The sequence below is a fragment of the Chroicocephalus ridibundus genome, chromosome 5 (assembly GCF_963924245.1).
Source record: "Chroicocephalus ridibundus chromosome 5, bChrRid1.1, whole genome shotgun sequence".
Lineage (NCBI taxonomy): Eukaryota > Metazoa > Chordata > Aves > Charadriiformes > Laridae > Chroicocephalus > Chroicocephalus ridibundus.
In genome coordinates, this window is record NC_086288.1 from 42,151,110 (window position 1) to 42,171,710 (window position 20,601).

General features: G+C 70.3%; 3 protein-coding genes across 8 annotated transcripts; 2 read left to right on the top strand and 1 right to left on the bottom strand.

Annotated features, from left to right (window-relative positions):
• The first annotated feature begins 977 nt into the window (after window positions 1–977).
• On the top strand, window positions 978–5,508 carry LBX2 (ladybird homeobox 2). Its single transcript, XM_063335252.1, has 2 exons — window positions 978–1,465; window positions 4,800–5,508. Exons 1-2 carry the CDS (start codon window positions 1,141–1,143, stop codon window positions 5,228–5,230), a joined length of 756 nt encoding a protein of 251 aa, XP_063191322.1. The 5' UTR covers window positions 978–1,140; the 3' UTR covers window positions 5,231–5,508.
• A 4,319-nt stretch (window positions 5,509–9,827) lies between these two features.
• On the bottom strand, window positions 9,828–16,305 carry TTC31 (tetratricopeptide repeat domain 31). 6 transcript variants are annotated; one of them, XM_063335247.1, is made up of 17 exons: window positions 15,967–16,301; window positions 15,148–15,209; window positions 14,970–15,039; window positions 14,621–14,880; window positions 14,328–14,411; window positions 13,927–13,995; window positions 13,582–13,749; window positions 13,355–13,486; window positions 13,204–13,267; window positions 12,782–12,872; window positions 12,553–12,694; window positions 12,054–12,155; window positions 11,882–11,972; window positions 11,553–11,691; window positions 11,291–11,365; window positions 11,048–11,150; window positions 9,828–10,838 (listed from the first exon to the last, which is right to left on the bottom strand). In XM_063335247.1, exons 1-17 carry the CDS (start codon window positions 16,250–16,252, stop codon window positions 10,713–10,715), a joined length of 2,064 nt encoding a protein of 687 aa, XP_063191317.1. In that variant the 5' UTR covers window positions 16,253–16,301; the 3' UTR covers window positions 9,828–10,712. The 6 variants fall into 6 exon arrangements, with proteins under 6 accessions (XP_063191317.1, XP_063191320.1, XP_063191316.1 ...); XM_063335250.1 differs by lacking the exon at window positions 15,967–16,301 and adding an exon at window positions 15,465–15,855; XM_063335246.1 differs by having other exon boundaries at window positions 11,882–11,969; window positions 14,970–15,209; window positions 15,967–16,303.
• Window positions 15,843–20,532, top strand: CCDC142 (coiled-coil domain containing 142). Its single transcript, XM_063335242.1, has 11 exons — window positions 15,843–15,972; window positions 16,316–16,430; window positions 16,742–18,208; window positions 18,306–18,392; window positions 18,472–18,636; window positions 18,761–18,918; window positions 19,054–19,206; window positions 19,373–19,487; window positions 19,573–19,750; window positions 19,833–20,044; window positions 20,251–20,532. The coding sequence occupies exons 1-11, from the start codon at window positions 15,925–15,927 to the stop codon at window positions 20,505–20,507; spliced, it is 2,955 nt and encodes a 984-aa protein (XP_063191312.1). The 5' UTR covers window positions 15,843–15,924; the 3' UTR covers window positions 20,508–20,532.
• Window positions 20,533–20,601: the final 69 nt, after the last annotated feature.

Consider the following 20,601-nt stretch of genomic DNA (forward strand, 5'->3'; position numbering starts at 1 on the left):
CAAGGTTGAATTTGTCTAACTCCAATTTCCAGCCGGGGGATCGCGTTCTGCCTTTGTCAGCAAGATTGGAAGCCCCCAACCCCTCCCGGCACCGGCACTGCCGGGTCCCCCTGCACCTGCTCCCCCAGCCCGGCACGATTCTCCCACCGCCCCCCACCCACAGGTTCATTTTCTCTCATTACTGCCATGACCCCTGCGCCCTCCACACCGTCACTGTGTCCCCCCCCGCCCCCGGTATCCTCTTGCCAGGCCCAGAGCATCCCAGCAGCAGACCCATGGGGGCCCTGGGTGGGATCACGCCCCTGGGGCGATTTGGCATCCCCCGGACCCGATCCCACCAGAGGATACGGACCCAGTGTCGACAGCCGGGGCTCACCTGCGTGTGCGGGCGTCCCCAGGATTTTTACGAGCGATTGGGATCCCGGAGCTATTTGTACCGGGGAGGGCAGTGCGAGGGGGGGGGATTTATGACCAGGCCGCGCTCTGAAACCCAAAACCCACCCGAAGCGGCCTAATCACTCCCAGACGCAGCGGCCCCTGCGCTTTTATGGGGCATTTTAGAGCAGGGGAGCTAATAAATTTTTCGCGACGGTAAAAGCCCCGCTGAGGACGCGGGGGCTGGGGGGGGGCGGCCGGGAGGGGGCGGCGGGCACCCACCGTCCGCCCCCCGCGAGGGGGGGATTAAAATCGCTGTACAAGGGCGAGGCGCCCCGTCTACATCCCGGTAGCGGCGGCGGAGAGGGAGCAGTGCCCCCCCCCTCACCCCCTAACTCCCCCCCCCCGTCGGTGGCTCCTCCTCCTCCCGGTGCCCAATTTGCCGCCCCGGCCCCGGGTCTTTAAGGCTGCGGCACCGGGGCCGCGGTGGGGCTGGGGGGGGCGGGGAGCGGCGGCGGGCGCGGAGCTGCCCAGCCCCGCCGAGCGGCTCCCGGCGCCGGGAGGCCGAGCGCTCCCCGCCGCCGCCGCCGCCGCCGCCGCCGCCGGGCCCCCGCCGAGGGGGCGGGCTGCGCCCGCGGGGTTTAAGTGCGGCCGCGGCTTGATGCGCGGGCGGGACGGCGGCGGCGAGAGGGGGGGGGACCCCGGCGGGATGAGGCGGACGCGGTGCTGAGGCGGGTGCTCCCGGTGCGGGAGCGGGGACGCGCCATGACCTCGGCGCGGGAGGCGGCCGGTTCCCCCCCGCTGCACCCCCCGGGCGGCGGCCGCCGGCGGAGCGCCCTGGACCAGCTCCCGCCGCCCGCCAACTCCAACAAGCCGCTGACCCCCTTCGGCATCGAGGACATCTTGGGGCGGCCCCGCGGCGGGAGCCCCCCCGGCCCCGGCCCCGCCGCGCCCCCCGCCCGGCTCCCCGAGAAGGCGGCCGGGCCCCGCGGCGGCGGCTGCGCCCCGTCCTCGCCGCTCTGCGCGCTGGAGGAGCTCGCCAGCAAAACCTTCCAGGGGCTGGAGCTGGGCGTGCTGCAGGCGGCCGAAGGTACCGGGCGGCGCGGGGCGGCGGGGTCTCCGCCGGGACCGGGGGGACACGGGAACGGGGCAGGGGCAGGTGCCGGTGGCGGTGGCAGCGGGCGGGGAGGGGGCGAGGCTGCGCCGCCGCCGGGCCCCTGGCGGGGCCGGGGTCTCTCTTCGCCCTCAGCCCGGCGCGGTCCCGGTAAGTTTCCTTCGTGTCCCGGAGGGGCGAGGTCGGCCGAGAGACCCGGCGGCCGCAGGCCGGGAAGGGGCCGGTGCTCGCCCGGGGCCGCGGGTACACGGCAGCCCAGCCGGGGCAGCCCCGGCACCGCTCCCCGGAGCCGTACCGACGGCCGAGGCCCGCAGGGAGGCAAGGCCCGGGGCCGGGCACCGGGAGCCCGAGCGAGCCCCGGCCGAGCCCGCTCCCCGGCCTGCAGCGGCGGGTGAGCTGCCACCAGGACCGAGACAACGGGGCGAGCAGCCGGGAGCTCCGGGAGGACCGGCCGGCCCGGGCCCGGCAGCTTTACCGGGAGGCGCGGGGACCGACCCGGCCTCGGGCCGCGAGAGCCGCGGTACCGGGCGGTGGATCAGTCCCGCGGCGGCGGCCGGGCTGCACCGAGCACAGCGGGGCACCCGGCCCCGCCGAGCCGTGACCGTGACCGTGACCGAGCGCAGGGGCAGAGCTGCGGATCGGTCCCGTCGGCAACGAAAACCCGTTACCGGCGCCGGCGTCCCCGAGCCCCGGCGGGCTCCGGCGCTGGGAACGGCGGATACGGACGGGCCTCGGTTCTTGGGCAGAAACCCGTTACCGGCGGGCCCGGGGAACCGGCGCGGTTCTCGGCGGGATCGGGCAGCCGCTCCCCGCTCACGGACGTTGCGGCGGCTTCCCCGAGGCACCGGGCCCGGCAGAGCGGCGGGTCGCTGTCCCCGCGGGAACGAACTGGCCTCGCCGGTCCCCGGCTCGACCCCAGCGGGGAAACCCGCCGTGAGGGCGGACGGACGGACGGACGGACCGAGCGGCAACCGGGCGCCTGCCGCCCGCCCCAGACAAAAGTCCTCCATCGACCGGACAGACGGACACAGTCGGGCGGAGGGCGGTGACCGCGATTAACGAAAAATCCCTTACACGGACAGACAGAGCGGAGCCCCCGCCGTTAACGAAAAAAAAACTTATCAGGACGGACAGACAAAAACGGACAGACAGGACGGGGCTCCGTAATTAACGAAGAAACCCCCACCACCTTAGCCGGCCGGACAGACGGGCACGGACGGGCACAGCGCGGCTCTCGCCGTTAACGAAAAAACCTTTGCCCCGCCGGACAGATGACACGGATAGACAGAGCGGGGCTCCCGTTATAAGCCAAAAAATCCCTTACCTAGACGGAGAGGGACGAGCAGAGCACTGCTCTCACGGTTAACGAAAAAACCCTTGCCCGGCCAGACAGACGGACACGGACAGATAGAGCCGGGCTCTTGTAATTAACGAAAAAAAAAATCCCTTCCCCGGCCGGGCAGGAGCGGGCCGAGCGGCGCTCCGGTAATTAAAGAAACCCCCTTACCGGAAGGACAGACGGACACGGACGGAGTAGGGCTCCCGTGATTAACGAAAAAAAAAAATGCCCTTACCCGGCCGGACAGACGGACACGGCCGAGCGGATCATCGCTCCTGTAATTAACGAAAAGAAGCCGTTACACGGACGGACAGACGGACAGAAAGGGGACAGCTCGGGGCGCACGGAATTATGGTAAAGAAAAAAAACGTTATCCGGACGGACACACGGACACGGCCGGGCGGAGCTGGGCTGCGGTAATTAACGAAAAGAGCCGTTGTCCGGCCAGACAGACGGACAGGGACGGGAGGACCGGGGCTTCTGCGATCAACGAAAAAATCCCCTTACCCGGCCGGACAGACGGACAGAAACGGGACAGAGCAGGGCTCCCGGAATAGAGGTAAAACCCCCGATACCCAGCCGGACAGACGGACACGGCCGGACAGAACGGGCTTCTCGTGATTAGCGAAAAAAAAATAAAATCCCTTCCCCGGCCGGGCAGGGCGGGGGGCCCGCGGCTAACGGCGAAATGAACCGGGAGCCACGGACACACGGACAGAAAGAGAACAGATCGAGGTTCCCGTAATTAAGGTAAAAAATCCCGTTACCCGGACGGACAGGCGGACACGGCCGGGCACAGCGGGGCTCCCGTGATAAACGAGAAAAAAAACACCTCTTTGCCCCGACGGACAGAAACGGGGCAGCGGGGGTTCCGTGAGTGAGGCAAAGCCCCGTTACACGGCGGACCCACGGACACGGCCGCCGGTAACGAACGACCCAGGCCGCTGCACGGACGGACCCACTCGCAGCCCCCGGCGGGTCGGGGCGGCGGCCGGGGGTCCCCGGGATGCGGAGCCCCCGCCGCGGGCAGAGGGACGGGCTGGGCGGCCCTGGGACCCCTCAGCGGCGGAGGGAGCTGGAGCCGTAACAGGGGACGCACGGACCGACCGGATCCCGTCGTAACGGGAGCCGCGTTACCGAGCGGCGGATCGGTCCCGCCGGCAGCAGAGAGGTTCTAACGGGCTGGCACCGGGAGCCTGCGGCCGCTGTGGAGCGTTACCGACGCCGCGGGCGGAGACGATCCGCGTCTAACCGGAGCTTTCTCTTCTTCTCCACCGGCAGTAGCGCCGGAGCGCGGCCGGATCGGGGCCTCGGTGCTGCGACGCGGCCGTGCCGAGAGCGGCGGCGGGGACCGGGCCCCGGGGGACCCGCACGGACCCGGGTCCGCCGGCACCAGGGCTCCTGAAAATCGTTGAGCCGAAAGCACAGGCGGCGGCCCCGGCTTCGTGCTGCCGGTCCGGCCCCGCCGCCCGGGGCTCCGCTCCCGGCTCCTCTCCCGGCTCCCGGTACGGGCCGCGGGGCAGCGGGCCGGGATCACGGACCGATCCGACGCCCGGGTCTTGGGGAGCCGCCGGCGGGGAGGAGACGGACTGGAGCCCCGGGAGCCCCGGACGGCGCCGCCGGCGGGACACGGGTGGGCTCGGCCCCGCGGCGCAGCGGGCGGCGGCTCCGGCGGGACCGGGGCCGCTGCGGAACGGGGCGGGGGCGGCGGGCCGGGAGGGAGGGAGCGGCGCCGGGCCGGGCCGGGCTGGGCCGGGCGGCTCGCGGCTCCCGGTACCAGGCCCCGGGCGGCGTCAAGGGCAGTGCCGGGGCTCGGCTCGGCTGGGGTCGGTTCGACCCGGCTCGGCGTTTCGCGGCTGGGAAGGGGCCGTCGCCGGGCGGCCGTGGGTTGACGGGGCGGGACGGGCCCGGCTGGGCTCGGTGCCGGGTGCCGGTGCCGGTTCCGCCGCGCTGAGCCCGCTGTCCCCGCAGGTCGGGAGCCGCTGGGCGCCTTGGGGCAGCGCCCGGCCTGCAAGAAACGGCGCAAATCGCGGACGGCGTTCACCAACCAGCAGATCTACGAGCTGGAGCAGCGGTTCCTGCGACAGAAGTACCTGTCCCCGGCGGACCGGGACCAGCTGGCGGCGCGGCTGGCGCTCAGCACGGCCCAGGTCATCACCTGGTTCCAGAACCGCCGGGCCAAACTCAAGCGGGACCTGGAGGAGCTGCGGGCCGACGTGGCCTCGCTGCAGGCGCTGCCCCCCGCCGCCCTCCAGCAGCTGGCGGCGATGCCCGAACCCCCGCCGCCCCCCGGACCCGGTCCCGGTCCCGCTCCCGGTCCTGGTCCCGGACCCGGACCCGCACCGCCGCCGCCCGCCGCCGCCGCCGAGCTCTCGGAGGAGGAGATCGACGTCGGGGACTGAGGCGGCGACGGTGAAGGCCGGGGGGGCTACCGAGACTGACCGAGTCCCCGGGCTGGACGGGGCGGCCGCGCTGCCCCCGCCCCGGGGGCAATTGGTGCAATTTTTCGCTTTTTTTTTTTTTTTTTGTCCGTCTTTCCTTTTTTTTTTTTTTTTTTTTTAAATTTTATTTTCTATCGTGTCTGTCCCGCCGGCTCGTCCGCGGCCCCGCCGCCCCGAGAGCCCGGGGCACGGAGTTGGGGCCCGGCCCGGCCCGCCCGGGTGTAAATATTTGGAATAAAGGCGACACCTTATTAAGGACAGCGGAGGGGCTCTGGCGGCGGGCGGGACGGACGCACGGACGGGACGGACGCACGGACGGACGAACGGTAATCCCCGCATCCCCCAGACCGTGAGCACACACCGGGGGGCTGCTCTGCTCTGCCGGCTTACCCGGGCCGGGGGGGGCCTCGCCGGAGGACGGGGCACCAGAGACTCCCCCCGGCACGCTGCCCCGGCTCGGCTGCGCCCGTCCCCCACCCCGGGCTGCAGACCCCCGTGCACCCGCGCTGCCCCGTGTCCCCCGCTACCGAGAGCCGAAGGGGCCCCTCATCGGGTCCGGAATGGCCGGGGGGGTCACTTGATACGGGCCCGGGCGAGGGGAGGGGATGAAGGGTGCCGGCCCCGCGGAGCGGGAGCAGCCGGGCCGGGGTGGGGGGGAGAGGGGGGCGCTGCCGGCAGCTGCCCCCAAACGCGCTCCGTGTGTACCGAGCCGGCGCTGCACCCCGGCTGCGGGTGGGGAGTGGGGGGCGGGTGTGTATGGGGTGTCTGTGGGTGGGTGGGGGTGTGTCTGTGTGCGTTGGTGCGTGTCCGTGTCTCCAGCCCTACGTGGAGACCCTCACGCCGGCTGCAGGGGGGGCGCAGGACCCGCGGGGACGGCGGGGGGGTTATGAGGGGAGGACACACTCCAGAGGCGGGGAGCAGCACTTGCCCCCCCGTGACGGATCCACTCCCGCGCCGCTGCCCCACGCGTAACCCGAGTGGGGCCCGGGCAGCGCCGGGTGTCAGTACCTCGCTTCCCTCACCCCCCCCCCGCACCTGCCCCGGCCCGTGGAATCCACACCGCCCCTCGTGACGTCATGCCCCGGTGACGTCACTGCGCGAAGCGGTGATGTCACTCTCTGATAAGCGGGGCGGTCCGGGGAGGGGGGGGGGGGCGGGGAGGGGACCCGCGCGGGGGATGGCGGGGTGCGGACAGCCCCGGGGGGGATGGGGGGTCGGCCCCACATCCCCCCCCCCCCGCCCCCCCCGCCCCCCGATGAGCCGCTCCATCGCGGGCAGCGCCCCCCGCCCTCCCCACGGTGCCCCATCGAGGCGCCCGGAGTCCGCGGTGACGGGCGGCCGCTGGAGGTGTCGGGCAGCTGCCTGCTCCCTGCCCTTGGCGGGGGGGGGGATGGGGGTGGGGGTGTCCCCCGAGGCCCCTTGTCACCGCAGCTATGCGTGTGTCGCGGCTGCCAGTCCCTCCAGCATCCATATGAGCCCTCGCTGATCTAATTACGCCGGTGCAAACTTCCGAAGGCAGAGCTTCCCCCCGCCTCCCCTCCTTCCCCGTGTCGTGTCCCCCCCCCCCCCCCGGTATTTTCTCCGGTTTTAATTGCATTGTCTCGCCCCTCCCCCCCGCGTCGCAGCCGCCCGGCTGAGGGGGGGGGGGGGGGAGAAATGAGATTTAGCCTGAAAGTGCCTTTGAGCATCACCCGGGGGGAATCGCTTTTAATTTGACAGGTAGGAGCGGCGGCCCGGGGGCGACACGCGTGGGGCATGCGCGGCTGCAACGCCCGGTGCGGGCAGCGGAGCCGGGGGGGAGGGGGGGCGACCCGCACCGGGCGTTGCAGCCGCAGCCGTGGGGTTTGCAGACAGAACGACAGCGAGTGACACCCCCCCCCGCCCGGGGAGCCCTTGCTCCCTGCAACCGTGTCACCCCACGGCCTTGTCACCCCGTAGCTCCTGGCCTTGGCAGAAACAATGGCCCCGGTCCCCGCAGCAGAGCTGAGCGTGGGGCTGCCGGCCCCACATACATGTGTGTGCACGCACACGCGTGAGGGGCTGTACGTGCGTGCGTCCCCAGGCGTGTTTGCGCGCCGCCGGGGGCGGACGGGGCCAGCCCCGGAGATGAGCTCACGGCTCCGGGCCCGTTTCCATCAGGCTGATGCGAGGGAACAGCTGGCGGGATCACACCTCCGCGCTACGGGATGGACCCGACCCCACACTGCTGCCTCGGCCCCCACCACACTGTATAGAGCTGGGCAGCCCAGACCCCTTAACCGCACCCCCCCAGGCCTGCTCAAGTGCAGTCAGGACCCCTCAGCCCCACACCCCTGCACCCCACAGGCTGTGTGAGCAGTGTGGGGCAGGGATAGGGGGAACTGTCTCAGAGGAGGGGGCTCAAACCCCTGGGATCTCATCCCGTCCCCACAGTGCGAGCCGGTCCCAGCACCTCCAGGTGCCTCTCGGTGCAGGGCGTCTGAGGGACATCAGGTTACCCAGAGCAGGACCCTCACCATGGCCTTTGGGCTGCTGCCTCCCCAGCCCCGGCTCCACCACCCCCTCCTGCCCCACGCCAGGCCACCCCCGTGCCAGCCTCCCCCGGGGCAGCTAATCGCAGGCGGAATCATCGGCCAGGGCAGGCAGCGTCTGGCGTCGCCCCTGGCTGCCCCACGGGACGTTTTACTGTGGGACACGGTGCAGGCACTGGGCACGCTGCCACCGCCAGCCCTGCGCCCCGCCAGTTCCCACCGCTCTGCGCAGCCGCACAGCCAGGCCCACTGGCCTGCTGGGACCACCATTGGCATGGCCAGCCAGCCCGCACCGCCAGCACGGGCACAGCATCGGGAACACACACACACACACATATGGACAGACACAGGGACAGGCACACAGGAGCTGTGTGCCCAGCGTGCACACGCCACAGCACAGGGACCTGGAGCTGCCACCGTGTCACAGCCATGACCAGGCACACGCTGGTGGCGGTGCGTGCAGCAGCACATGCGTGTCCTGTCACACGCATGAGCACGTGGCCTGAGCAGGGACCCCTCCACAGGGCTGCAAGACACTGCATGCATGTGTGGGAGCGCCCATGGTGGGACAACCTGCCCAGCACCCACCGCAGACGCGTGTGTGTGTCCCCAGCCAGCAGCCCCCACGGCTCCCTGGAGACCTGCCGGGCCCCAGAGCAGACCGTGCCCATCACCGGGGCCTCGGGGCAGCGACCTGCCGTGCCCCAGGGCAGGCCGTGCCCGCCACCGGGGCCTCAGGGCGGCTCTTGCGGCAGCGGGCGCTGCCACCGGGGACTGTGTCAGGCTCAGCCCCCCGCTTCTCCCCTCCCCACGCACGCTCGTCTTTTTCCTCTTCCAATTTTCCGGATGATTAACTCGACTGCTGTTTCCTGACAACCTCTGCTGTTGGTATTAATTTCTTTTAACTAGTGATTAATTACTCGCTGTCTCCCGCGCTCCTTCTCCCTGTTGCCTATTTGCATATTAATCAAATTCTACTTGATGGCCCGCCTGTCACCTCCCTGCCACGGCCCCTGCGACTCCCGTCACCTGCAAATGACATTACAGCGGGGCCGGGGGCGCAGGGCTCGCACGGCGTGTCCCCGTTGCGACAGCCCCCGCCTCCCGCCAGACCCCCACCCCCCCCCGCTGCCGGGGACCCCGGGAACGCGCGGGCCGGTGGGGGAGAGGAGGAGCTGGGGTCCCCCCGCCCCGGGTCCGCGGCAGAGGGCGGCAGGAAGGATGCGCCGCGGCCATCACCGCTGCCTCGGGGCCGGCCCAGCCCCGCAGCCCGGGTGCCGGGGCTGGGGCGGTCCCTGGGAGCGCTCCCGGCTGCAGGAGCTGGGGGTCCCCGTTAGCTCCCGGGCTAAGGCAGCACCCCGGGGTCCCCGTGCAGGACCGGGTGGTCCCGGTCTCCGGGCAGACCCGTTCCCCCCGGAAAGGCCGGGGAGCTGCGGGGCTGCCGCGGCCCTGTGTGGAGGGGTCGTCCGGTGGAGAGGGCTCGGGGGACGTGTTCCGGGGGGCTCTGCAGTGGGGGGTGCTGCACACCCAGTGCTGGGTCTCCGGTACCGGCGCCCGGGTACGCCCCAGGCCGGGGCACGGCGCGGAGCCGTATCGGGGCGGGGGCCGCCGCCGCCGCCCAGCACCGCCCCACACGGGGCCGGGACGGATCCGGTTCCCGGAGCCGCCGCCCGGGCCGAGGCCGCCCCCTGCTGGCCGCCGGTGGGACCGGGACCGGCCGGAGCGGCGGGCGGGCAGCGCAGCCGGAGCCCCAGGAGAGTGTTCCGGTGAGCGGCCGGGGGGGAAGCAGCCAGGGGCCCGCCCCAGGCACCGGCAGCTCCCGGCACTGATCCTCCCCCCCGAGCCCCAGCGGATGCAGAACCAGAGCCCGGGGCGGGGAAGAGCAGCTTCACCGACACCGGGAGAGGAGCCGTCAGGCTCCCGGGCAGCGGAGGTCTGCGTCCCCGAGCCCCTGGGGCCAGGGTGGCAGCTCTGGCTGCAGGAGGCTGGCTCTGGGGTGGCTCTGGGTGGTTGGAGGGCTGGAGGGAACAAGGGAAGGACGAGACGGCTGCCGCTGACTCGCAGTTTTATTCAGAAAAACCCAAATCAGGTACAAAATCCCTGAAGGAGGTGAGGGTGATGGCTGTCCCCAGACACAGCCCCATGCTGCTGCCTGCGGCCCAACTCCCCCTGGCATGAGGCGCTCCAGGGTGGGCACCGACCCACTGTGGCCTCCAGCCCCACGGGACTTGGGAGGAGGCAGGACGCAGGTGTCCCCTGGGTAGGGCTGGGACAGGAGGGGAGGGGGGGTGACAGGACAGGGGGGGGGTGACAGCACAGCCCCCTGCCAGGGGCAGCCCCACAAGGCGCAGCCCCTTGAGGCACTAGGAGCAAGGGGGACCCCCACCCACAGAGGGGGCAGGAGGGGGGCAGGTCCCCCAAGGGCAAGGCACAGGCAGGGCAAAAGCAGGCTGAGGCCCCTGCAGAGGCCCCAGGAGCCACGGTAGCAGGGGAGGGGGGGGGCAGGGTAGGGGTCCCGCTGCCAGCCCCCACCCCAAGACCCCCTGTCCAGCAGAAGGCACCTGGCACCGGGTGCCCCGGCTCCTCCTTTGCTGGGCACCAAAGCCCAGGGTGGGGCCAGGAGCCACCGCTCATGGTCCAGGCCCCTGGGGGGGCAGAGCAGGCAGGCCCCAGGCTCAGGCAGGAAGGAGCAGGCTCCTCTGGTTGGGGGTCAATGTCCACAGTGGCTGATAACTCCATGGCAGGAGGGCTGTGCAGCTGGCAGGCACCATGCCAGCACACCCAACCCGGCATGGGACAGGCAGGGAGCCACACTGCCCCATCTCAGCCATCCAAGGTGCAGCGAGGGGGCCCAGCTCCTCCACAGCATGCAGGCAGGAAGGCACCACGCGGGGTCCGGCTCCACTGCAGTGTAGCTGGGGAGACCCCCCTGGCTACAGGAGCCCCCTGGGGAGGGCACCCACCTCACCGCGGGGCTCCGAGTGCCACCGGGGGGACGGGGTGGCGTGGGAGGGGTGCTTGAGCTGCAGCACCAGCCTGCTTCCTTCCACCTCGGCATCCTGAGGGGAAGTGAAGGGGGAGCTGAGCTGGCAGCAACAACCCCCCAAGGCAGGGACGGGGAAAGGGCAGGAGGGAGCTGAGGAAAGGGCAGGAGGGAGCCGAGCCCAGGACAGGCATGCCCATGTCCCATGCCCGGCACTGCCTGACCCCCTCCTCCGGCCCCGAGGGGCTGTGGGGCTCCATGGCACGGTGCCCACCACTGGCTCACCTGCATGGCCACGTAGGCTGCTTCCGCTGCCACTTTCCGTGTGTAGTTGATGAAGGCACAACGTCTCTCTGGCAGCATCCGGATGAAGCGGATCTCCCCAAACCTGCGGGGCAGAGTGCTAGAGACCCCCCTGTGGCCCCCTTGCAGGGCTCGCCTCCCAGGCCAGAAGCGCTGGGAATGGGGACAGGCACAGCACTGGGGGCACGTGGGGGCTGGGGGAGCTCAGCATGGAGACACACTCACGGGCTGAAGGAGCTCTGCAGCACCTTCTTGCTGATCCTGGGGGTGATGTTCCCCACCCAGAGGGGATAGCAGTCCCTGCCAAACCGCATCAGCGTCACCGTCAGCCAGCTCTGTCCTGCACCAGCTCAAGGACCCCTCCAGCACCGCCAGCTCCATGGGAGCTCTGCAATCCACCCGCTGCTGCCCACCACCCCCACTAGGGCACAAGCCCCTGTCCCAGCCAGGCATGGGGCCACCCTGTCCCCACCAGCCCCAGCCCTACCTGGCAGGATGGGTCCGAGGCAGTGTCTGCTGGCTACTGCTCGGGGCCTGGCCCTGGCCCCTCGCCTGGCTCCTGGAGCTCACAACGGTCACAAAGCCACTTGTGTCTGTGTCCTGGCAGCTCCCACTCGCCCACTCCCCTGACGAGAGGCAGGGACAGACTCAGTGGGCTCCATGGGCTGGCGTGGCACCCACTGTGGGCCAGCCCCAGTCCCAGCATCGCCCTGAGACATTCCCCAGCTCCGAGATCACAGCCCAAGTCACCCCACACCCCCCAGCTGCCAGCTCTGCCAACAGCCCCAGAGTGAAACCGTCAACGAGGTCCCTTACCAGAGGGAGACAGTGGTGGCTCCCCAGCCTCCAGCAGGGACGGGGACACAGGGACCCCCCCTGAGCTGCTCTGGCTGCGGGGGCTGCTCTGCTGCAGGAGGAGAGAAGGTCAGGCTCTGTGGGGCAGCAGCCAGGGATAGTGGGGCCATAGATGGCAGGGCCAGGGACTCACCCGCAGCAGGGCCCGGCAGGCTTCCAGCTGGGCAGCCGCCTCGGCGTTGGCACCATCCAGGCGCAGCAGCTCCTCGAAAGTGCTGGCAGCCTCAGCATAGCGCTGGGAACCAGCAAGAGAGGGGCTGAGCTCTTGCTACCCATGCTGGCCCCTTGCCTGGCCAGCGTCGACACCCTGCCCCTGGTCCACTCCACGCAGGGCTCTGCCCAGCCCCTCTAGCACCCTGCAGCCCCCCCACCCAGCTCACCCATCTCCAGCACCCCACAGCCCCGCTGGCATCCTGAAGCCCTCCTACCCAGCTCACCCAGCTCTGGCACCCTGCAGCCCCCCTCCTGCCCAGCCCCACTGGCACCCTGCAGCCCTTCCCCAACCCCCCTGGCACCTTGCAGCCCCTCCCCAGCCCCAGCACCCTGCAGCTCCCCACCCAGTACCACCAGCACCCCACAGCTCCCCTCCTGCCCACCCCTGGCACCTTGCACCCCCCACCCAGCCCCAGTACCTTCAGCCCCTGCAGAGCCTTGCCCTTGCGGAAGAAGCCTTTGGGCCACCCGGGCTGGAGCCCCAGCGACACCTGCGCATCCCTGAGGGCCTCCTTGTAGCGCTGAAGCTTCTCGTAGCAGTAGGAACGGTTCCCAAAGAGCCTGCAAGGAAAGCAGGGTCACTGCTGACCGCAGCCAGCCAGAATCCAGAGCCCCCTGGAAATGTGTCTCCCCAGCCCCATCGCTCACCGGTGCTCCCTGGGGTTCAGCTTCATGGCCTCCGTGAAGGCCTGCACCGCCTCAGCGTAGTGGCCCTTCTGGGCTGCCTCGTTGCCACGGCCTGTGGGGAGAGCGTTGCTTGCCGCTGACCCCCCAGCCCAGCTGGGGAGCAGAGCTGTGTCCCCTGCCTGCAGTGGGGACATAAGCGTCTGCTGGGTACAAGCAGTGGGGGCTGCAGAGGAGACAGCGGCTATGCCGTCACCCAGCCTCAAGGGAAAGGCACCTTGTGGACAGCCCAGGGCCACAATGGCCTGCAAAGAGCCATGATGGCAAAGCGCCCTGGCACAAACCCTCCTGGGGCAGAGCTACCCATGGAGCTGGGAAGCAGCAAGGCAGAGCCCCCATGTGCCCACCCACTTCTCTCACTGCCTGGGCGGGACTAAGACACTGACCTGCGAGAATCAGGCTCTGCTGCACCACATTCGTGTCCAGGGGTACAGGCTCGGGCTCGGGTGCCTGCAGGGTGGGCAGGCAGGGCAGCAAGGGCTTGGGTGCCACGGGGCAGGCAGGTTCCTCCCCAGGGCCTTGTAGGCTCTAACTTACCTTCCCCGGTACCCTCTTGCCTGGCTCTGTGTTGTCTGTCCTAGCCGGCTTCTCCTTCCCAGGTGCCGGCACCTTCACGCCCGCTTTCTGACGGGCTTTGAAGACGAAGGTGCAGCTCAGGTCCAGCTCATCCTGGGAGAGGCAGAGTGGGTAAGGCAGGCAGAGTCCCAGGCCTGTCCACAGGGCAGACCCTGTGCCAGGCTGGCACCTGCACCAAGAGTCCTCACCTCCATCTCCCCCGCCTTAGCCTCCTGGCCTCTTCCCTCCTCTCCCGAGGAAGCTGCACTGTCCCCAAGGCATGGGGAGGGGCTGGGGCTCAGCCAACCCTCCCCTTCCTCAGCATTGCTCTTTTGTGGGTGCCCAGCTCCCACAGCGCTGTTCAAGGATGAGGTGTTCTGGAAGGAGAGGGCAGGAGATGGCAGCCAGGGCTGTGGGGTTCTGCCTGCCTGCCCCTCTCCCCACAGCGTCCCACCTTCAGAGACCTACAGGACCCCCGAAGGCCACGTGGCCTGGCTGCCGTAGCACCCATGGCTGGGCAGGGACTGAAGCAAGGGCCCGGCACAGTCACTCACTGACTCGTCCTCCTGCTTGCTTTTCAGCTCTTGTCCCAGTTTCTCTCGTTTCTTCCGGTCTTTCTGCTTCTGGAAATGGGAAAGCGAGCCGTGAGCAGGCACCAGCCAGGACAGCGCAGACCTGCACCCAGCCTGATCTAGTTAAAGATGTCCCTGCTTACTGCAGGAGAGTTGGACTAGGTCATCGTTAAAGGTGCCTTCCAACCCAACAGATTCTACGATTCTATGATGCTGCAGCTCTGCCTCGGTGCTGCTGGGGGTAGGAGGGAGCAAGCTCCAGACTGGCCCCAAGATGAGCTTCCCCGCCCAGGGCAACAATGAGGCTCAGGAGGAAGGGAAATGCAGGCAGCTGCCCACACGCTGCAGGCTGGCAAGGTGAACTCCCTGTGGGGCGCACCCACCTTCTTCTTTAGCTTCTTCTTCTCCGCCTTCCTCTTCATCCGCTCCTCCTCTGCCACCAGCTCCTGTGCGTTCTTCTCTGCTTCCTGGGGGAGAAATTCTGTGAGCGCCAGCAGCCGGCACTGTGCCGTGGCCGAGAGAGTGAGATGGCCCCGGGCACGCCAGGCCCCAGCCCCCTGCTTCCCCGAGGAGGCGGGAAGGACTGGAAAACGTGACTTGGCTTAAGTAACAGTCTCGTGGGGAGCAGAAACAGGCAGGAGACCGGCAGCCCGTGGGCAGGGAGGGTGCCCCTCACCTCAGCTGTAAGCTGGTGCCTCCAGGGTGCAGGCAGCCTGTGCATCTTCACCTCAAGAGCGCTTGGAAGCGGATGAGCGGGCAGAGGCTCCTGACACAAGAAGGACTTCTTGAACCCACAGAAGTTGTAGGGGGCGTCGCTGTTCTCACTCGACGCGTCCCAGTGCTGGCTGAAGCCAATCCATTCCTCCTCCTCTTCATACTGCTCTTCCTCCTCGCTGGACTCCTCCAGCCGGCTGGGGGAGTACCAGAAGCCCGGGCCTGCACAGGGAGAACTGGGATCGTCAGCGACAGCTCCCGAGTATCGGGACCCCTAACAGACACCTCAGCCCGGCGACTCCCCGACTCACCGTGGCCGAAGTCGTCCCCGGTCCCGGACGCTTCCCTACTCGCGCCGCGGTTCACAATGCGGAAGGCTGTCTGCGGCGGCACCGGGAGCTGCAGCGGCGGCACCGGCCCGGGGGAGGCGGCACTGCCCCCCGCGGGGCTCCCGGCCCCAGCCCCCGCTGCCCCCAGCTCCCCACGTACCTGCCGCCCGCTACTCTCGGCCTCGGCGGCGCCGGGCAGGCAATGCCGGGGACAGAAGGGCGCTGCGGGAAGCGGAGCCAGCTCTGAGCCATCGGAAACGAAACCGAAACGCAGCGGCGGGGCGGGGCCGGACTCTCCCCACCCCCGGCACCCCCCCCCCGCCCCACCGAGCACCGGCCTCGGCCCCGCAGGAGTCCCCAGCGCCGGCGGGCCAGCTCACAGTCGCCGGCCTGGCCGCACCGGGACCCGCCGGCCCTACCCGCGGACACCCCCCCACTCCGTGATCCTCCGCTTCCCGGCCCCCTCTCGCCCCGTACCGACGCTCCAGCCATTCGGGTAGAGCACGCAGCCCCAGGGGCACACGAAGGGGTCAGCCCAGAGCCTAGAGGCGCCCAAGCCCGGCCCGGCCGGGTCCCGCGTCCCGCCAGCCCCCCTCATCGCCCCGGGCCACCACCTCCGGACTCGCCGGAAGTGGGGCACAGCGCGAGCCGGAAGTGGGGCAAGGCGCGGACTGAGGCTGCCCGGGCGTCATGTTGGGTGTGGGCAGGACGGCGGCCCGCAAGGCCCGCACCAAGCAGGGACCGGGGCTCCGCGTCCCCTCCCGCCGTCCCCTTGAAGCCGCTGGGCCCGGCCGCCTCCCGCTTCTCCCGGGAACCCCTCCCTCCACCAGGCGCGGCGGCGCTGTCCTCCCAGCGGGTCAGCCCTGCCCGTTCCTCCGGATTAGGGCGGGCGCGGCCTAAGCCTATTTCCTCCCGCCGCCCCCGGGGATGGCCCAGCATGGAGGACGGCGGCCCTGAGCGTCGCGCCGGGGAGCCCTGCCTGCAGGTGAGGCCGCGCACGGACGAGGAGACCCCCGGGCTCTGACACCTCCCCGGGGACAACGGCTGGGCCTCGGGCCCGGTGCCGCCAAACGGCCAGGAGCCGCCGTTCGGCGGTACCGGGCCCAAGGCCACTCTAGGCTTCTCCTTGACAACGCCCCCCTCCCATCAGAGAGGGCGTGGTCTGACGGGGGGCGTGGCCTAGACGGGGCCACTCCGCGATTACCACTAGAAGGGGCGGGGGCAACACAAACAGACCACGCCCCCTCGCCTCTATCCCCGCCCATTCGCTGGTAGCCACGCCCCCCGCCTCGACGTGGGGGTCCTGAGCCGTCCGCGGCCCCTCGTAGGTGGGTGAAGGCGATGGCGCCGGTCTGAGCGACCTCATCCTCCTCCTCCTGACGGCCCGCCCGCCCCTGCCCGCCCCGGGGGATGGAGCTACCGGCAGGGAGCCCGCCGAGACAGGTGAGGGGTTGGACCAGGCTGGGGGGTGGGGCATCCTGGGAGGGGTGGGTGGCTGCAGGGGGCAGGACAGGTGACAAATGAGCACGTAAGATGTAATTAGCATGTAACAAGTATGTTACATGCAGCCCGCTGGGACAGATCCTGCACCAGGAGGGGTTGGGGGCTCCCCGGGCGCCCATGGGGGCAGTGGGTCTCAAGGTATAGGAGGTGGCTGTCCTGTTGTCCCCTGTGGGTGCCAGGGCAGAGCTGGGGTAGCCCTGGGCAGAGGCTGCCCCAGCGTTGCCCTACACCCAGGGTCCTCGCCCCTGCAGGCAGCAGCTCCCTGGGGGGCCTGGCCCGCTCCCTGCAGAAGGCGGAGGCCATGCTGCGCAGCTGTGTCAGCCCCGGCCTGCGGCGCCTGCTGCCCTCATGGCCCCGCGAGCGCAGCTACGGCAGCAGCGAGGATGAGGAGGAGGAGGAGGAGGAGGAAATGCCGGCCCTCCTGACCCTGCTGGAGCAGAGCTTCCCAGGCCTGCACCGCTGCCTCTACGTCTGGGAGAACCCCCGCACCGAGACCTTCCGGGGCCATGTACGGCCCCAGCCCGGTGACAGCGCCGCCGCCACTGCCTTCTCCTACCACCCCGTCCACCCACGTGTGGCTGAGCGCGGCGCTGCCCTGCACGCCCTGCTGCAGCACCGCCACCACCTCCGCCTCGTCCGCGACTACAGCCGCCGGCTGAAGGCTGCCTCCGACTTCCTCCGCCGGCTCCTGGTGCTGGTGGAGCGGCCGGAGCCGCCGGCAGGGGAGCTGGGGGCCACCCAGCCGCTGCGGGGGCTCTGCCAGGAGCTGCGGACGCACGCTGGCCACTGGAGCGGGCTGCGGCGGCGGATGCGCAGCGACCCGTGGCTGCGGCCGCTGCTGCTGCGCCGGCACGAGTCGGTGGCGCACATGCGGCGGGTGTTGCTGCTGCTGGCACTGCACGCTGCGCGGCTGGCTGAGCGCCATGTTGAGGCACGGCTGCGGGGGCTGGCGCGGGCCAGCCCGGCCACTGCTGCTCCCCCGGCGCTGCTCTCCGACCTCTTTCAGGGCCTGGAGATCTACAATCAAGTGGTGGGCAACCTGGCCCTGGAGCTGGACATCGCCAGATGCTTGCCCACTGGCATCGCCGGCTGCCACGGGGCTACTGGGGACCGCTCCAATGCCTTCCCTGTGGCCAGGGTGCTGGGGATACTGGCGGCTGAGCGGGGGCAGCTGGTGGCCGAGCGGCTCCAGCCCCTCCTGCAGCTGCGGGATGGTGGCAGTGGGGCAGAACATGTCTGCTGGGAGGACGCCACAGTGCCTTCGCCCCCAGAGCATGGCACCACAGCAGCGGATGCAGGACCCTCTGGACGGGAGGAGTCGCTGGGCCTCGCTAGGGAGCTGCAGGCACTATGCAGGGAGGACGAGGAGCTGATGGGCCTCGTCCTGGGGGCGCTGGTGGCCTCCGCCGACAGCCTTTGGCACCACATCCTCCATGGGCCCAAGCAGGAGAAGCTGGCGGTGGCAGATAGCCCGGAGTCCCTGGAGCCACCGGCCGCCAGCTTGGGCATGGCCACCAGGCCAAGCTCTGCCGGCTGGAAGTCGGTGCGGTGGCTGGACGCCTCCCGTGCACCGGCAGCCGAGGCCCTGCACGCCCAGTACCGCCCGCTCTTCTGGGGGGCCACCAGCACCGTGCTGGGGCACCGCCTGGGGCCACCGCACTACGGGGCCAGTGGGGCCACGGCCGCCGCATGGGAGCTGAGCCGTGCTCTCGCCCAGGGTAGGTGGGGGCCGGGGCTGGGGGATGGTGGTGCAGGGGAGTGGCTCCCTGGTGCCTCTGTGGGGTGAGCTGGCTCTGACACCCTGTCCCCCCACAGCCCGTGTCCCCCGGGAATGCGAGGAGGAGCTGGGGCGACTCTGCCTGCGCCTGCTCTGCCGGGGCGTCCTCCGGAGCTGGGAACAAGGTACAGGGTGCGGGGCGTGGGGTGTGGGCTACCACCAGGAGGGTGTCACGGGGCTGCTGACCAGTGTTGGCCCCCGCAGACTTTGCCCGCACCCTGGGCTCGGGTCTGTCCGACAAGTGCTCGGGGGAGCCGGTGCCGGCAGCAGGGCCGGTGTGGAGCAGGACGGCACGATGCCTGCAGCGGCTCTACCCAGCCCTGGCCTTCGCCCTGCGCTGCCTGCGACCCCTGCCCGCCCGCCTGCCCGGTGAGTGGGGCCTCGGCGGATGGGGACTGGCACCCTGGGGGTCCGCTCTGGGTGGACCCCCGCCTGCCGGGTGCCGCTCCCCTCCCTGACCCCAGTGACACCTCTCATCGCCTGCCTCCCCCAGGCCACCCCCCCGGCTCGCCCTGCCTGCGCCTGCAGGTGCTGGGCTGCTGCCTGGCCACGGCACAGGCTGCCTGCTCCTGGCTGATGGGCAGAGCCTGCCGGTACCTGGCGGCCTGGGCCCTGCCCCAGTTCCTGCTCGTCACCCAGGGGGACCTGCAGGTACGCAGCGGGCAGGGCTTGGGGACCCATGTGTGGGGCTGGGTCCTGCCCCGGGGGGTCAGCCAGCTCCCTGTGGGGGCTGTGGGGCTGGGGCTGGCCACCGGGCAGGATTTCTCTCACCCCTCTTCCCTGTAGCTGCTGAAGACAGAGACAGACAGGCTGGTGGTGCTGGTCAGTGGGACCTTCCCGGAGCCTGGGGATGCCCCCCCACACCTGCTCCCTGCCCTGCTGTCCCACCAGGAGCACCAGCTGTGCCAGCAGATTCGCTCCATGGCTGCCAGCATCCAGGTACAGCCCAACCACGGCAGGTGGACCTTTGGGAGCCAGCTAGAGCTGTGCCGTGCTGTGCCAGGGGAGACCCCGTGGTTCTGCTCCAGCTGGGCACAGCCTGGGGAGCCGCAGAGTGCTGTGGCCTCAGCGTGCCATCCCCGCCTCCCCTCACTTTGTCCCCCAGCTCTTCTCAGGGGACGTGCTGAAGATGTTCTCCACCAACTGCAAGCGGATGTCGGCGGAGATCTTCGACCAGACCATGCCGCTGGGCAAGCACTGGAGGGTCGGCCTCCGCGCCGGTGGGTAGGGGTGCCTCGGTGCTGGGCTGGCCTGTGGGCAAGGCTGCGGGCAGGGCTGACTGGGTGTCTCCCCGCACCTCCGCAGACCTGCCCAGTTCCCCCAGTGAGTACGCGGCGGCAGCGGCCCAGGCGGTGCTGGGCCAGGTGCTGCAGGGCGTCCAGCTCCTGCCCCGGGATGCCCAAGCACCCGCCCTGGCCCGGGTGACCACGGCCTTCCTGGAGGCATGGATGGACCACATCCTGGCCCAGAGGATCAAGTTCAGGTAGCAGGCAGTGGCGGTGGGGCTGGGCTAGTGCGGACAGTGCTGGGGTAGCCAGGCTAAGTGCCACCGGTGCCCGCCCCAGCCTGCAGGGAGCCTTGCAGCTGCGGCAGGACTTCGAGCTGGTGCGGGAGCTGGTGGGCTCCGAGCGCTACGGGCTGGCCCCCGAGACCCGGCAGTCGCTGCTGTCCCTCCGCGTCTTCCAGCAGATGGACGGGGCGATCCTCTGCCTCCTGCAGCAGCCCGGCGGGTTGGCTGGTGTGCCCCCCCGCCCCTGGCACTCCCTGCGCCACTGCTGTGAGTCACTGCGAGGCGGGGGAAAGGGGATGGCCACGCTTGGCTGTCCCATGGGCTGTGGCCATCCCAGGCTCCGGCAGATGGCAGGGCTGGTGTCGGGAAGCGTAGGGTGGGGGCAAGAGCTACCTCTCGGGGTGGCCGCCACCAGCAGGAGGGTCTGGAATCCCCATCATGGACCCTGACTCCTGTCTCCTCTCCCTGCCCAGGCTCGGACAACGGTGCCCAGCCGCAGGAGCCGGCCGCGGGCAGCCTGCACGGCCTGGAGACCCTGGAAGTACCGGGGGCAGCAGCGGGGACCCCTCCGTCCACCCCCGACGCCGAGGTGCCGGGGCGGCTGCGAAGCGGCGTCCCCGAATCCTACCTCTCGGGCAGCCAGCAGCAATGGCTGTCGCTGCGGCTGCACCGGGCCCGGCGCTGGCGTGTGCCCGGTTTGCCCTGCGTCGGTAACAGCCCCGAGACCTGACCGGCAATAAAACGGTTGCAGACGGTGTCACCGTGTCCGTCTCCATCCCTGTTCCCCCCCAAGAGATGCAGGGGGGGAGCGAGCCCTGGGGGGC

Bases quoted from the DNA above. Each gene is read 5' to 3' on its own strand.
- LBX2 (XM_063335252.1), top strand. From the start codon at position 1,141: ATGACCTCGGCGCGGGAGGCGGCCGGTTCCCCCCCGCTGCACCCCCCG. The intron at 1,466-4,799 runs GTACCGGGCGGC...CTGTCCCCGCAG, and splicing joins CGTGCTGCAGGCGGCCGAAG to GTCGGGAGCCGCTGGGCGCC.
- CCDC142 (XM_063335242.1), top strand. From the start codon at position 15,925: ATGGAGGACGGCGGCCCTGAGCGTCGCGCCGGGGAGCCCTGCCTGCAG. The intron at 18,209-18,305 runs GTAGGTGGGGGC...GTCCCCCCACAG, and splicing joins GAGCCGTGCTCTCGCCCAGG to CCCGTGTCCCCCGGGAATGC. The intron at 19,751-19,832 runs GTAGCAGGCAGT...TGCCCGCCCCAG, and splicing joins GCCCAGAGGATCAAGTTCAG to CCTGCAGGGAGCCTTGCAGC.
- TTC31 (XM_063335245.1), bottom strand. From the start codon at position 16,252: ATGGGCGGGGATAGAGGCGAGGGGGCGTGGTCTGTTTGTGTTGCCCCC. The intron at 13,487-13,581 runs GTGAGGACTCTT...TGCCTCTCCCAG, and splicing joins CTAAGGCGGGGGAGATGGAG to GATGAGCTGGACCTGAGCTG. The intron at 12,873-13,203 runs GTCAGTGTCTTA...CTCTCCCCACAG, and splicing joins GCAGAGCCTGATTCTCGCAG to GCCGTGGCAACGAGGCAGCC.